Source organism: Tasmannia lanceolata, unplaced genomic scaffold (assembly GCF_043159265.1).
Source record: "Tasmannia lanceolata isolate RefF3 unplaced genomic scaffold, GAP_Taslan_0.1 ptg000023l, whole genome shotgun sequence".
Taxonomy (NCBI): domain Eukaryota; kingdom Viridiplantae; phylum Streptophyta; class Magnoliopsida; order Canellales; family Winteraceae; genus Tasmannia; species Tasmannia lanceolata.
In genome coordinates, this window is record NW_027518700.1 from 15,559,839 (window position 1) to 15,575,758 (window position 15,920).

At 40.5% G+C, this 15,920-nt stretch overlaps 1 protein-coding gene across 1 annotated transcript; it reads left to right on the top strand.

Moving 5' to 3' along the window:
• The first annotated feature begins 233 nt into the window (after window positions 1–233).
• Window positions 234–1,025, top strand: LOC143855866 (uncharacterized). Its single transcript, XM_077365919.1, has one exon. It carries the CDS (start codon window positions 234–236, stop codon window positions 1,023–1,025), a length of 792 nt encoding a protein of 263 aa, XP_077222034.1.
• Window positions 1,026–15,920: the final 14,895 nt, after the last annotated feature.

Sequence of the window (15,920 nt, forward strand, 5' to 3'; positions counted from 1 at the left end):
AGGGCGGAAGAGCACATCTTGAAAGAATTCTCAGTATCCGTAAGATTCACGACTGTCGCAAATGGATGTTACCGGTTGTATATGGTCCCGTGAGAGCTTGAGAGAGAAATGTACTATGGCTGGAATTACTATCAATCAGAAACAGATGGGCAGGAGCGTGGATCTTGGGAGGGGACTTTAATACAATTAGATATCCTCACGAGAAGAGTCAGCCAGGTCCAACTACTACCAGTATGCGTAGATTCTCTGAGTTTATCAATTCTTGCAAGCTTATTGATTTGCCCCTGGAAGGGTTTCGTTTTACGTGGACCAATAATCAGGAGAGTCTGATTAAATCAAGAATTGATCGATTCCTTCTTTCTAGAGAATGGGAGGAGTCATCTCGGAATATCCTACAACGAGCCTTGCCTAGACCAATCTCCGATCACAATCCATTAATTCTCGAGTTATCTGATTCTCCGGATGGCTCATATCCCTTTAAACTGGATATGGCTCTCTGCGAAAATCCTGATTTTAACGGGAAGGTGGCAGATTGGTGGAATGCGGGAGTTTTCAATGGGTGGGAGGGATTTGTTTTCTGTAATAAACTCAGATCCCTGAAGGTCAAGATTAAGGAGTGGGCGATCCAGCAGCACCATGCTAAGGGGTTCCGGAAAGAGGAGATATTGGCGGGGCTGGAGAGGTTGGAGTCACTCGAATCGAATGGGTCACTTGGTAATGCAGATCGTCAACTTAGGGCGGAATTGTTGGTGGAATTTGAGGAGATTATTCGAAGGGAGGAGATATCTTGGACACTGAAATCGCGCGCTACCTGGTTGAAAGCGGGAGATAAAAATTCTAAGTTCTTTCATAGGATGGCAAATGCTCGGAGAAGGATCAATTCCATTAATTGTTTGATGGTTAATGGGATCCTCTTGAAGGAGAAAAGTAACATTTCCAAAGCCATCCTGGATTTCTACAGAAATCTATATTCTTCGTCTTGTAACTGGAGACCGAAGTTGGGGGGTTGTCATTTGATAGAATAAGCGAAAGCGCTCGTGAGTGGCTGGAAAAGGAATTTACCCTAGAAGAAATTGAATTGGATTTACACTCGTTGAAGAAGGATAAGGCTCCGAGGCCGGACGGTTTTCCGATGGGATTCGACATCCGCTATTGGGAGCTGATAAAACAAGACGTTTGGCGGTTTTTCAACGAATTCCATCAAAGTGGCGTCTTGAACAAAGAGGTAAACACGACTTTCATTACTCTTATTCCGAAGAAAGAGGGGGCAATCGAGTTTAAAGATTTCAGACCTATCAGTCTTGTTCATAGCTTGTATAAACTTCTGGCTAAAGTGCTAGCTCGGAGACTTAGTACGGTGATGGAACAAGTAATATCAAAGTTTCAAGGGGCGTTTGTGAACAAGAGACAGATATTGGATGGGGTCCTTATTGCCAACGAGGTTCCTGATTCTATGAAAAGAAAGGGTGAAAGCGGGATTATAGCAAGAATTGACTTGGAAAAAGCCTACGATCATGTTGAGTGGGGGGTGCTTGAATACGTGCTAGAAAAAATGGGGTTTGGCTCAAAATGGATATCTTGGATAAACTCGTGTGTTTCAACAGCTTCTTTCTCTATTTTGGTAAATGGTTCCCCCTGCGGTTTCTTTAGGAGTTCTCGTGGCCTTCGGCAGGGTGACCCACTGTCTCCCTATCTCTTTATAGTGGTGGTTGAAGCTCTGAGCACTCTATTCTTGAAGGCTGAAAGAAAAAGATTACTAATGGGTCTTAAGGCAAGCAATGGTTCCTCTCCTATTTCTCATTTACGTTGGTGCTTTTAAGGGAGGGGCAGCAGTTTATGGCCAATTTAAAGAGGCTATTCCGGTGGTTTGAACTGGCTACAGGTCTAAAAATCAATCTATCAAAGAGCGTTATTGCTGGAATAAATATGACACCTGAGACAGCGATAGAGCATGCAAATATTCTGGGATGCGTTGTAAGTTCATTCCCTATAACTTATTTAGGGCTGCCTTTGGGGTTTGGAATTCCAAGAGCTGGAATGTGGGATCCTGTCATTCAAAGAATTGAGAGAAAACTGGCAACTTGGAAGAAGAGTACTTATCATTTGGAGGGAGAATCACACTTATTAAAGCAGCTTTGGCTAGCATGCCTGTTTACTATATGTCCATGTTTAAAATTCCGGCAAAGGTGGCGGCTCGGATAGAGAAATTACAACGTAACTTCCTTTGGGAAGGATCTGAGGCAGGGAACAGCCGGTTGAAACATCTGCTAAAGTGTGAATCAATTTGTCACTCCAAAAAGAAGGGGGCCTCGGGATTGGAAAGATAAAATTACGCAATAAATCGCTAATGGAAAAATGGTTATGGAGATTTGGAACCGAGAAGGATGCTTTGTGGCATGCTATAATTGGGAACAAATATGGAAGAGGAGGTGGTGGCTGGGTATGTGGGGCACCATCGGGTAGAAAAGGGTCGGGGGCTTGGCATTCTATACATTCGGTGTAAGATCATTTTAGTAAGCTCATCAGATTCAAGGTGGGAGTTGGTGACTCTGTGCGGTTTTGGTGTGATTTGTGGCTTGGGGAATCATGCTTGTGTGATTCATTTCCCACCCTCTATAGTATTGTTTCATATCGTAATGCCAAGATATCAGACTACTTAATTCGAAATACTGAGACAGACGGGATTTTCTGGGATATTCGGATGAGAAGAAATCTTAAGGAGAATGAGATCGATAGCTTCTCGAGTCTTCTAAACTCGCTGAATTCTATTTACATGTCTGCTTATGTGAAGGATGCATGGATCTGGATCCCGAATTCTGAAGGTGTTTTTTCTGTGAAATCGTTTTTTGAGAAATTGGATGAGGATACTTCCCAACATAATCGCTGGTGGAATTGTTGGAGATCATACATTCCACCTCGTGTTGCAGCTTTTGCAAGGGCAGTATCGCATCGTTGTATTAACACTTGCGACAGATTACAGGCAAAGAATGTCCATCTTGCCAGCTGGTGCATCTTGTGTCAAAAGAATGTGGAGACTCTGGACCATGTGCTATTATTATGCCCATTCTCTTCATCTGTGTGGATGGATATAATGAGATTCTATGGAATGTCTTGGGCAACATTGAATAGCATATCAGAAACTTTGAAGAGTTGGGGAGGCACATTCAAGGGATGTATATGAGAAACGTTATGGTATTCTATACCCTACGCCGTGATTTGGCTCATCTGGTTGGAACGAAACAATAGAATCTTTAATGGTAAATCTAGGGCAGCTCCTCATATCTCCCTCACCATTAAGATTGACATTATTCAGTGGGCGAAATGCAAAGGGGTTCTCCCTTATTCGGTTGATCAGACCTTACGAAAGCCTTAAATTGTTTTCCGTGAAAGAAAAGTGTCAAAAACTATTGGCCCACGGTGGATCGCACCTCCTGACGGATTTTATAAGTTATATTTTGATGGAAGCTCGTTGGGAAATCCAGGCCTGGGTGGAATCGGGGGCGCGCTACGTGACGCAAATGGGGTAGTCATCATGACTTACTCAGGGCCGGTTGGGTTGTGTGATGCAAATGAGGCTGAGGCAAAATCATTACTCTTCGGGCTGAGATGGTATAAGTCTCACAATATGAGTCCTTTGATGGTAGAAGGGGACTCCACAAATGTTATTGTGTGGGATGGGGGCAGACGTGCTAGGCCATGGAGACTAGCTAGCACGGTGGAAGAGATTAGAGACCTTGTTCGAGATCGCCCATCATTAACGCATAGGAGACGAACAACAAACTCAATGGCGGACGTTTTAGCAAAGGCCGGTGCAATCCGATCAGACACGGAAATATCTTTTAACGATATCACGGGGATTACACAAGATTATAGTCTTGCTTTTTGTGTACAGTCACAGGGACAGCTTGTCCCGTGTGTCAATTTGTAAATTTTTACAGATGATATGAAATAGTTACCTTCTCAAAAAAAAAAAACTGGGACCCATCATGACCCTTTCTGGACCCAAATATGCTAGCCATTTTACAAAGTGGCTTGCCTTCCCTGTTGTTTCAAAATACATCCTCGTGGCCCACAATGGGAATCAAATAATCTTAGCCGTCTATAAATCATATGCACTAGGGTTAGTGAAAGCTTCATTTTTTTCCAAAAATGACACCAATTACAATAAACCCAGCACCAAATCTTAGGCTTTTAAATGTATCCAAAACAAAAATGGCCAATAAAAAAGAGCCATTCCTTGGATAGTTAAGATCGTCTAATCACTGGGACTTGGACTTGGATGAATCAATCTTCCATCACCAGTCCAAGTGCATCATGATCATGAAAACCAGGCCACTAGAAGAGAAGCATAGTAGCAATATTCCTGCCACTTCTCCTCCACTTCTCGTGGGCAAATCTTCGGATTGAAATGAATCCACTTTGTCATAAATTGACCCCAAAATGGAGGTCGAGTTATAACAATTCTTCTTTTCCATGAAATGTGGGAAGTTGTCAGGCTTCAAGTCACGAGGAACTTCTACCTGCTTGGGGGGAAAAGGAAAGGAAAAGAATTATGGAGTTAAATTTGGGTCAATTAGAATGAATCCTGTGAAACATATGATGAGTTAAAGCCAAGGTTAAGTAATCACATTCCAGGAAAAAAAATATAGTCCTTGTTCAAAACTGGAAAGAGTGCAATCTTCAGAAATGATGCTGACAATTCTCAAATTTATGATATGAACTGTTTCAAAAGTTGAATAAAACAAATCCTACAAGGCTACAACAATGACAGAGATTCTATTGAGATAAAGAGAATGCAAGAGAAGGCATTTTTTGCAAACATTATAAAGATGCAGTATAGAATCATTAAGAAAGTCAGAAGAGGATTATATTTACGAAATTACGAATATATGATGGATAGCAACTTAGCACAAAGTCATTCATTTGCACCAAAAAATAAATTTTGTTGACAGAACTGGCTTCCAGGTGATTGATTGCAGTAAATAATGATATTATTTTTCTATACAGTCAAAACCTTCACAAAATGAGAAACTAAATTACAAATTAAGCAACTAACCTTCATTCCACATTTAGGTGGATGTAAAGCATCATAATAAATATCAACTTAAGCATCTTATCCCACACGCATTTTTTTTCTTCAATCACATTCTTCTCCTAATGTCAACATTCTTCTCCAAAGCAATTACCACCATCACAAATGGACAATAAGATGCAAATGCAAAAGTGATGATCAAAGAAATGCTGTGATGCTCTCTAATTTGAATATTATACAGCACCACCTAAAAAAATGTATATATTTTACAGTACGCTTAACCATGGTTTTAAATTTCCACCGAAGCCGACATGAAATGACCGAAATGTTTCCAATTCCATCCCCACCAAAACCGAAACCGAAATGACCAAAATGCATAAACCAAAATGTATGTGTAATAGTAGTATACTATATTACTATGGATTACATAATTATATGTATATGAATGTGCAAAATGTAGTGCATGTATTATGTACAAATATTTATATGAATTACATGTGAAATTTTTACATATTAAATTACCACACATGCACGACTGTGCATGTTGCTAGGTATTCTATATTTTTAAACCATTATGGATGGTAGTCTTGTTTATGTGATGGTTTCTAAGTGTGTATTTGTGCTTATTCTAGCATTTCCTGAAGTTTCATCAATAAATCCTATCATTTGCATATGTTTCCTTGATTTTACACGATTTCCACCGAAATTTCAAAGCAAAACCGAAATATTTCCATTTCCGTAGTAACCGAAACCAAAACCGTAACCGAAATTTAAAACCTTGCACTTTATTAATTGCCAAGATAGTTGAGATACAGATTATATGCATGAAATATACTGGTATTTATATAAGTTTCACCTTTTTCTTTTCACGTATGAGTGGCAGTCCTCTAATTATGTAAGTCCATTAATATAAGAAGGGGAGAGTGAGAAGTCGACATAGCCTCTCTCTCTCTCTCTCTCTCTCTCTCTCTCTCTCTCTCTCTCTCTCCTCTTCCTATTTGCAGAGATTTGATCCATTTTCCCACTTGGTATCATAGCAATATTGCAAGTTTCCTCCTTTATGCAAGGTGCTGAACTGTTGATCACATCTTACTAAGATCTGGTGTTCTTGACTTTTTCCTGTGGTTCAGTATCATCATGTAAGTTGCTGATCCGTTGATAAATACATGAAGTTGGATTGCAGAACCTATTAGAAGAATACTACATCTTGATGGGAAGATCAAATCGGTATTTGTTTCTAAGATTTGGAATTTTTTTTTGAAGCATATTTGTAGGCTTTCCATTTACCCCACCAAAAGTTATCCATTTTTAATGAAATTTTGACATGGACTCATCTTTCCAACCTTGAACCCCAAATTCCAACCTTGAAGGGAGCGATTTTTTAAATGGTTTTTTGGGTGTATGACATGTTTGAAATTCGATCAAGGCTGGTCACTCTTGCCAAGTAGCAATGTTCCCTAGTTTGGGGAATCCATTTGGGTAAATCTAGATAAGATAAGTGATGGTGAATTATTTACACCCATTTTTGGGCACGATCGGTCAAAAGTGACTGAGTCACCAAATGATGACCCAGCTAGACTAGGTCAAAGGAGTTACACGCCAACTATCACGTGATGAAAGGTGGGGTAGCAACCATCTGGAAGTAAGGGGGATGTGTGAATAGTGGAGCATGAAGTAGGCAGTTATCAAGAGTTTCCTCTTTGAGAACGTGAGGTAATGGGGGATGGTTATCAAAAGTAAGCCATAAAAAGAGACGTATGTCTCCAAAGCAGTGGGCCCAGAACAAACATCAAACAGGTCTTAGCATTTTATCTTTTATCTTTTACTTTTCTTGTACTGTCATTTACTTCTCTTAGCTGTAGCTTGTTCCGATCGAATTAAGGGAGCAATGAATTCATATTTCCAAGTGAGTCTTTCTCTTTAATTCCCTATCCCTCACACCGGCGCTTGCTTGTGTCGTTTTTAATGGCTAGTTAATCGGACGGTCTGTTGACTCAGAGAGTCTTTGCATTCTGTGCACATCGGCGTTTTCCCCCACGCGAGTCGTTCACACTCTGTGTGTAGTCGTTCCCACATTTGGCGTAGCGTCATAACGTAAAAAGTCCTTCCCATCAGGGTAAAGGCAGAGGAGCCCAATGAAAAAGTGATGTTTCCCTCTTCTCAATCGCCTGAAACCCAATTCGAGGGACGGAAATGTTTCGATCGGTAACCCCTCGAATTGAATTGCGATCTCTCTTCCCAAGAGGCTGGCAATCCTGCAGATTCACCATACACTCACACACGCCCACTCAACCCACAGTTGGCGCACTGACCGACCACGGCTGACGGTTTTAGACAGAACACGAATGCAATCTGAAGATTTCTTGGATCGTTAAGTGTGTAAACAGTCCAGTTGTGTGAGTAGCGAGCTCTTGGTGTCTACTGGGATCTTAAAATATTGTTGTTGTTTCAAAAATAATATTTGTTTACTGTTGTTGTGGTGAAAGAGATGTGTCAAGCAATAATAACGCTAATTCTACCAACACTGGGAGTTTCAATGATGGTTGTGAAACAAGTGACGTCCCTGGAAAGTATGACTGTGCCTCCGATTCCTGTTCAACTGAATGGATCAAATTATTTACAATGGTCAAGGCTTTAAAAGGTTTGTTGGAAGAGGGGCGAACTTGAGTGCCTCACAGAAACTTAAAGCAGAAGAAAGATGATCCAACACATAACCGTAGAGAAAATCTCTCAGTGATGTCATCCTCATCAGTTCAATGGAACCATAAATTAGTAGAGGTCTTATGTTTCTATAGACAGCAAAGGATATTTGGGATACAACTGATCAAACGTATTCCGAAGTGCAAAATCTTATGAGGACATATAAGTTATGAATGGAAAGTACCCATCTTCGACAGGGGGAGAAGTCTTTATCTGTCTACTTTGTCATTCGGGAGGAGTTGGACTTTTATGGTCCTTTTGAGCCAATACGCAATTCAGATGCAGTTGCTTATTAGAAAAGTGTCAAGACGGGAGAGGGATAAGTGCTTTTTTGTCTTTTTAGATGATTATACTCGACGTATTTGGGTTTACGTGATGAAATGTAGGGATAAAGTTTTCTCTATATTTAAAAACTCTCACATAAAGATTAAACCTCAATTTAAAACAAAACTAAAAATCATTCATCCTGATAATGGAAGGGGTGGATATACGTGCTCTGCCCTCCAAAAATATTTTATTTCTAATGGTTAGTCAACTAGAAATCATGCATTTATACAAGTTAGCATAATGGGGTGGCTGAGAGAAAAAACAGGCACCTCGTTGAAGTGACTGAAGCAATTTTGTTTAATACGAATGGTCCTAAGACTTTAGTCTGAAGGTGTTCTTACTTCAACATACCTCGTTAACTGAATATTTTCCCGTGTTCTTGGGTATAAATCACCGTTTGAAATTCTTATTCTCAATCAACTTTTATTCCCTATTCTTCCATTATTTTTGTTTTGTATACTTGGTCCATATTCATAAATTATCTCATACTAAACTTGATTCTAATGCCCTCAAGTGTGTTTTCACGGGTTATTCAAATAAAGGACATCCGTGTTATCATCCTCGCAGTCGTCGTTTTGTGTCTATGGATGTCACCTTTCATGAGTCTGTTTCTTTATTTGCTTCTAGAGGGTCCACTCTTCAGGGAGATAGTTGTGTTAGTGATGAGATTGACTCAAATAGTCTCCATGAGCATGGTTGAGAGGTTTAGTAACAGTGTATAGGAAGCTAGTTATTCATAATGCAAGTTGAACACTCCTTTTTCGTTAAACGGACAACTACAGGCACAATTGCTCTGATCATATATGTTGATGATAACATATTTACTGGTGATGATTGCGAAGAAATTCACAAGTTTCTTTACAATTAATAGTTACGAAATCCAGTGCAAAAGCTCACAAGTTTCTTTAAGTTAGAGTTACCAAATCCACTGCAAAAGAAGAATACATATAGATGGCTCATAGAGTATGTGAGCAAATATGTCTTAAGATCATGTTATATGAGTTTAGACTTTTTACATCTGATCCTATGAACCTATTCTATGACAACAAAGCTGCCATCAATATCGCACATAATCATGTTTAGCATGATCACACAAAACATATTGAGGTTGATCGTAACTTCATAAAGAAAAGCAGGGACTGATTTGTACTCCTAAAATTCATATCCAAGCTCATATAGCTGACATCCTTACAAAAGATGTTACTACAGATCGACTATCTCAGATAGTTGGCAAGTTGGGCACAAGTGATATCTTTGCACACAAGTGATATCTTTGCACCAACTTGAGGAGGTGGGGAGGGGTGTTTGGTTTTTCTTTTCTTTTCTTTTTTTTAGTTATAAGTGACAGTCATCTAATTATGAAAGTCAATTAATATAAGAAGGGGAGTGTGAGAAGTAAGCAAAGTTTCTTTGTGCATGTTAGAAGGTGTATATGTGCCTAAGGGCACTTTGGTCTTTGTACTCTTTGTCTTTTTACATAAATACATAAGTGAGGGGGAGCCCCACCATTGGAAGCAAACCCTTTCTTCCTTCTTCCTTCCCTCTCTCCACTACCCTAACCCACGCCCCCTTCTCTCTCTAACGTCTCTCTCTCTCTCTCTCTCTCTCTCTCTCTCTCTCTCTCTCTCTCTCTCTCTCTCTCTCTTCCACCCTTGCCGTATTCCCACCCATCCCAAATCCCTTTCCCTCTCCTCATCCACAAACCCACAATCCCTTTCCTTCTCCATCCACAAATCTCCATTCACCTCCCACCCATTTCTCCATCCAAACCCTATATCTCCATCCACACACCCCAAATTCCTTTCCTTCTCCATTCACAAACCCCAATCCCCAACCCCTAATCCAATCTCCTCATCTTAACCCTGCCTTTGTCTTCTAATCCCTTGAAATCCTAATCTACTCTTTCTCTAACCTCTCTAAATGACCTAAATCCTCTCCGTCACATTCTTTATCCTTCTCCGCGGCTCCGATCTCATCAGCTAGTTTCTATTCTCTTTCTAGCTAGTAGCCCTATGTCTGCTTTTGTTATGTGCCCTCTTCGGAATTGCAGTATGCTATCTGGGCATGTCTTGTGACATTTTCCCATTTTCTATTGTTCCTCTGCCGCCGTTGTGGTTGAGAGTTTCCCTCTATCTCTGCCATCATGGATCCTCTTGTCAGCACGACTCCTCCATCTTCGGCTCCCTCATCTAGTTATTCCCCTTCTGCGAAGGCTTCCTTCCCACAGATGACTACAGTCAAACTTGACGGGTCCAATTATCTGAATTGGCGTATGGAAGTCGAGACCTACCTCCTAGCTCGAGGTAAGGTTGATTTCATTGAGCGTGATCCTCCCTCGTCCATGGATCCCTCCTATTCTCGGTGACGGCAGGATGATGCCCTGATCCACACTCTCCTCTGGCAGAGTATGGCACCTCATGTCGCTGGCACGATGATGTGCCTCAAAACAACCAAAGAGATCTGGGAGCATGCAATTGTTCTCTATTATGGGGTTGATAACCTCACTCGCATTTGTGCTACCTACTCGGAGTGGAGGCGCCTCCAACGTGGCGACACACCCTTAGCTGCCTTCTAAAGTCAGTTCGTTTCACTATGTCAGCAGCTAGTTGTCTTTACGCCCCTCACAGCTGATCTGACTGTTCTCGTCAGGAAGTAGGAGCTGCTCCGAGTTGTTCACTTGATGCCTCAGGCCATGACTTTCTGTCCTTCTGACAGCATATTCTTGGCTCTGGTTCCATTCCATCCCTCACGGAGGTTTATTCTCGTGCCCAGCAGTGTATCAGGGCAGTTCCTCTCATGACGTATCTGTCGATGGCTCTACGCTTGCCGCGTATGATAGTGGTGACCGTTCTGGCTGCGACGGTGGTACTTTTAGCCTTGGTAGGGGTCGTAGAGGTCATGGGGTACCGGTGGGTGTGTACGCCCTTATTGCACTCATTTTCAGGTGGCTGGGCATAGTGCATTTTTGAGTTGGTCCATTCTGATGTATGGGGTCCCTCGCGGACTATGTCACTTTTTAAAAATATATAGTTATCATTTTTGTTAATTACTTTTCTCGTATGACATAGCTATTTTTACTTAAAGACCACTCTGAGGTCTTTCAAGTTTTTCGAACCTTCCATGCTAAGATTACTAGCCAATATAATTTCACTCTTAAATGTTTGCGCACTAATAATGCTAGGGACCTCTTCTTAAATGTTTGCGCACCAATCTTCTCAGCTACCGACTCCTCCATCTTAGGTACCTCTTCTTCCATCTCTTGATGTTCATGTAGACTATTCTATTGTTTCTCGTACTCATTCTACTGCCCATCATATTTCTAATTTTGTGTCCTATGATCTCACTCCTGTCTTTCATAGCTTTGTGTCTTCTCCGTCTTCTATTTCTTTGCCGCAGTCTGTAGCCGAGGCCCTTGATCATCTAGGATGGCGCGCTGCTATGGACCTTGAGATGGGTGTCCTTCAGGCCAATCATACTTGGGAGGGCGCTCAGCCGGAGATAACGACACCTTCATCTTATGTACCTCTTCTTCCCTTTCTTGATGTTCATGTAGACTCTCCTATTGCTTCTCATACTCATTCTATTGCCCATCCTATTTCTAATTTTGTGTCTTACGATAATCTCACTCCTGTCTTTCATAGCTTTGTGTATTCTCTGCCTTCTGTTTCTTTGCCGCAGTATGTGGCCGAGGTCCTTGCTCATCCAGGATGATGCGTTGCTATGGACCTTGAAATGGGTGCCCTTCAGGCCAATCATACTTGGGATTTGGTCTCTCTTCCTCAGGGCGCTTAGCTCGTGGGGTGTCAATGGGTTTTCTCCATCAAGTACTTGCCAGATGGGACTCTTGAGAGCCTCAAGGCACGCTTAGTTGCCAAGAGATATATGCAAACATTTGGGGTCGACTATGCGGGGACTTTCTCTCCCGTCGCCAAAATTCCTTCAGATCGTGTGTTGATTTCCTTAGCCATTAACTGTGGTTGGCCTTATATCAGTTGGATGTGAAGAACACATTTCTTCATAGTGCTCACTGAGGAGGTGTACATGGAGCAACCTCCTGAGTATGTTGCTCTGGGGGAGATGTCCTCAGTTTGTCACTTGCGGAAATCTCTTTATGTCCTAAAGCAATCTCCTAAAGCATGGTTTGAGAGATTCGGTGATGTTGTTATGCGGTTTGGCATGAAACAATGTGCACTTGATCACTCAGTCTTTAGCCATCAGTCTGATGTCGGATATGTTCTCATAGTATATGTTGATAATATTATCATTACTGGGAGTGACTAAGTGGGCATACAAAAGTTGAAGGCATTCAGAAAGAGTTTTCCACCAAAGATCTAGGTCGCCTGAGGTACTTCCTTGGGATTGAGGTAGCCTATTCGAGCAATAACATTTTCCTCTTACAAAGAAAGTATATAATGGACTTATTAAATGAGACAGATTCTCTTGGGTTGAAACCTGTTGTTGTGCCCAGGGATCCGAATGTAAAACTTCTTCCAGAGGAGGGAGAATTGTAAGATGATCCTAGCAGATACAAGAGGTTGGTTGGAAGCTTATATATGTCACAGTCACTTGTCCAGACACCTCATTTGTTGTAAGGGTAGTCAGCCAATATATGAGATCACCATGTACCTCTCATTGGGCAGTGATGCTTCAGATTATCAGGTACTTGAAAGGTTCTCAGGGAGAGGCTTATTGTTTAAGAAGCATGGCCATGAGAAGATAGAAGAATTCATTGATGCAGATTGGGCAGGATCTTCAGCAGATAAGAGATCAACCACTGGGTATTGTACCTTTGTTGGAGGTAACTTGGTGTCATAGTGAAGCAAGAAACAAGACATCATAGCTAAATCCAGTGTAGAAGCTGAATACAGGGCCATGGCTTACACGAGTGGAGAGCTCATCTGGTTGAGCTCTCTTTTGTCAAAGATGCTCCCTCCACTTCATCTTAGTTGTATTGTGATAATAAGGATGCGGTTCACATTGACACAAATCCGGTCTTTCAAGAGCGGACCAAACATATTGAGGTGGACTGCTATTTCATCCGCCAGAAAATCCATAAGAGCGAGATATGCACAGTTTTTACAAGATCAGTGGATCAGCTGGCTGATGTGTTTACAAAGCCATTAAGTAAGGTAAACCTGAGTTTTACTTGTAACAAGTTAGGAATGTATGATCTATACATTTCAACTTGAGGGGAGTGTTAGAAGGTGTATATGTGCCTAAGGGCACTTTGGTCTTTGTACTCTTTCTCTTTTTACAAATATACATAAGTGAGGGGGATCCATTCCCTAACTCACACATTCTTCTCCCACCTGTCCTCTCTCAACAATGTCACCCCACGCCACCACCCAAAAAAAAAAACCAAAACACCACCACCATGGGTTTCTCTATATCTCTCTTACACTTCTCTTCTTTTTCTCTTTCCAAAGATTTCATCCAAGTTTTCCACTAAGGTATGGGCCACTAAAAAGGATGAATTGCTGAAAGAAATACAAAAGAAGAAATATCATAAACGTTTAATAAATTATTCAACAAATTTTATATTACCAATAATAATACGTGCAATGCTAATATCATTCTCCAAGGGAAGAAGCATCCTTCACTGAACCTGTGCCTAAAACCTTAACAACTCTTTTCACTTTTAATAATAGAGATTTCAATTTGATAAAGGAAATACACAGCCATGGATTTCAGCTCAAATCATTTTGAACCTTTGGAAATGCATGACACGCACCTTGGCTGAAACCTGTTCACCAAGAATAGTTGAAAAAGCTCATTTTCCAATTGCTCAGGGGAATACTGCGTAGGCTTAGGCTGATGCATTTTCATCTTCGAAGAAATAGGTTCCCATGGTTTGATTGGTTGAAAACTTTCCAGCAGCTGAAGCAAATAAATCATTATTAATATCAAATAAAAACAACTCTGTGCCAACATCTTCTCGACAACACCAGAATCTTTTATACAGAGGACGCTCTTTCATATTGTATGAATCTGGTCTTGGTTAGGTTTCTAAACAACCATCAATCTACAAAAAATGCAAGAGATAGGAAAAGAAATGTAAGCCCAAGCAACTCAGTACATCCAATGCTATGACTCTTTATTATCAAAAGAAAATCGAAGTGGTAGAAATACAATTAAAGTAACATGCAAAATAGGAAAAAAAAAACAAGTTATATAAAGATGTGATGTAAAGCACATACACACATTGTCTCTCTATTTGAAGGCACATGAGTGTTTGCATGTGTGTGATAGTATGTAGTAGACCAATCTGGTGGATTGGGTTGCAGACAATGACCTTCTTGTTTTCACAACAAATGATGTATGATGGCAAAAATGTTGAAGATCCTTCACGCTCCCCCGTCGCTTCCTTTCATGCTTCCCTTCAGCTTTTTCCTACTGCTTCCCTTCGTGCTTCCTCGACCGTTCACACTTCTCGCTTCCCGCCTTCCTGAGAACCTTCGCTTCCCGCACGGTCAACTATGATATGGACCATTTAAACCAGAAACTCGCCAAAGATAAACAAAAAGAATTTATCAATGAGTTGTTGCTGCAGTCAGTAACCGTCTATCAAGAATTGGAAAGCAACGATCGTTGGAAAGAGGTGATCAATAAATAGGAATAATGTTTTCGATATGAACTACACCTTGGACGCTCAACAATGTTCATACAACAAGGCAAAAAAACTCTAACCCTTTGCTTTGATATCAAAGATGCATGTAGAAAATGCTTCAGGTGCGGGCTTTGCTCAGCCGTGTGGAGCAAAATCTTCTTGGACATTATCAATCTCATCTTCTTCCTTTTGTACTTATAAGTTTGAACCGGAATCAAACTCCAATTTAACAACCTTGTTTCGCTGTTTTAGTACGCCCCCCTCATAACTAACACCTATACATGGTGTTAGTTTACTCCCTTCAAACAGAGTGATGCCAAGTGGCCTCCATCCTAACATGATTGCGCTCCCCCCCCCCACACCCCCACCACAACCCAAAAAAAAAATCATTACAAACAGAGTTGTTTAACCTAAATCAGAGGAGTCTAACCACTAGAGCAATAACAAGACAATGCCAAGCTATCAACAAGGTTTTAAATTCCAGTTTCGGTGTCAGCTTCAGCCACCACTGAAATCAAAATATTTTGGTTTCAGTGGAAATTTTGGCCGACATCTTGTAAATTTCTGTGAAAACTTTTTATTTCCATAAAATTTAGGCCGAAATTTTGATAATTTCAGTGGAAATCTTGCAGATGGGCGTGGGCAAAGTCTTTTAAAAAAACAGTTAAATGTATTTGGTTTTGATCTTGGCCGAAACGACATGTTTCGGCTGAAATTTTAAACTGCGGCTATCAATGCCTCAGCAAATATGAGTAATAGTGAACATTTAATGAGAAAAAATGTTATCAATCTATCATGATGGTTAATTTTTAACTATTTTTGGGCTTCACACTCCAAAATCAATGGTCCTATAAGGTTTCAAGGTTCCGATCAAGAAAAAAATGGAACATGTTGGTTTTGGTTAGAAAAATTGGTGGAAATCCTGTAAAATTATGAAAATATTGAAAACATATGCAAATGATGGACATTTAAGATGAAACTATAGGAAGTACTAGAATAAGAACAAACACACTCGTAAACTATCACATGTGCAAAAAACCACCCCTAATGATTTAACATTGAACATCTAGTGACATGAGATGTCGTCCATGTTTAATAATTCAATACACACCACATTTCATATGCTTTTTTTTATGGGTAGACAACACATTTCATATGTAATTGATATAAATAGTTATACATAATACATACATTATAAATATTTATACATAATACATACATCACAATTATTGAATTTACGTAGATAGAGAGAGA

Bases quoted from the DNA above. Each gene is read 5' to 3' on its own strand.
- LOC143855866 (XM_077365919.1), top strand. From the start codon at position 234: ATGCGTAGATTCTCTGAGTTTATCAATTCTTGCAAGCTTATTGATTTG.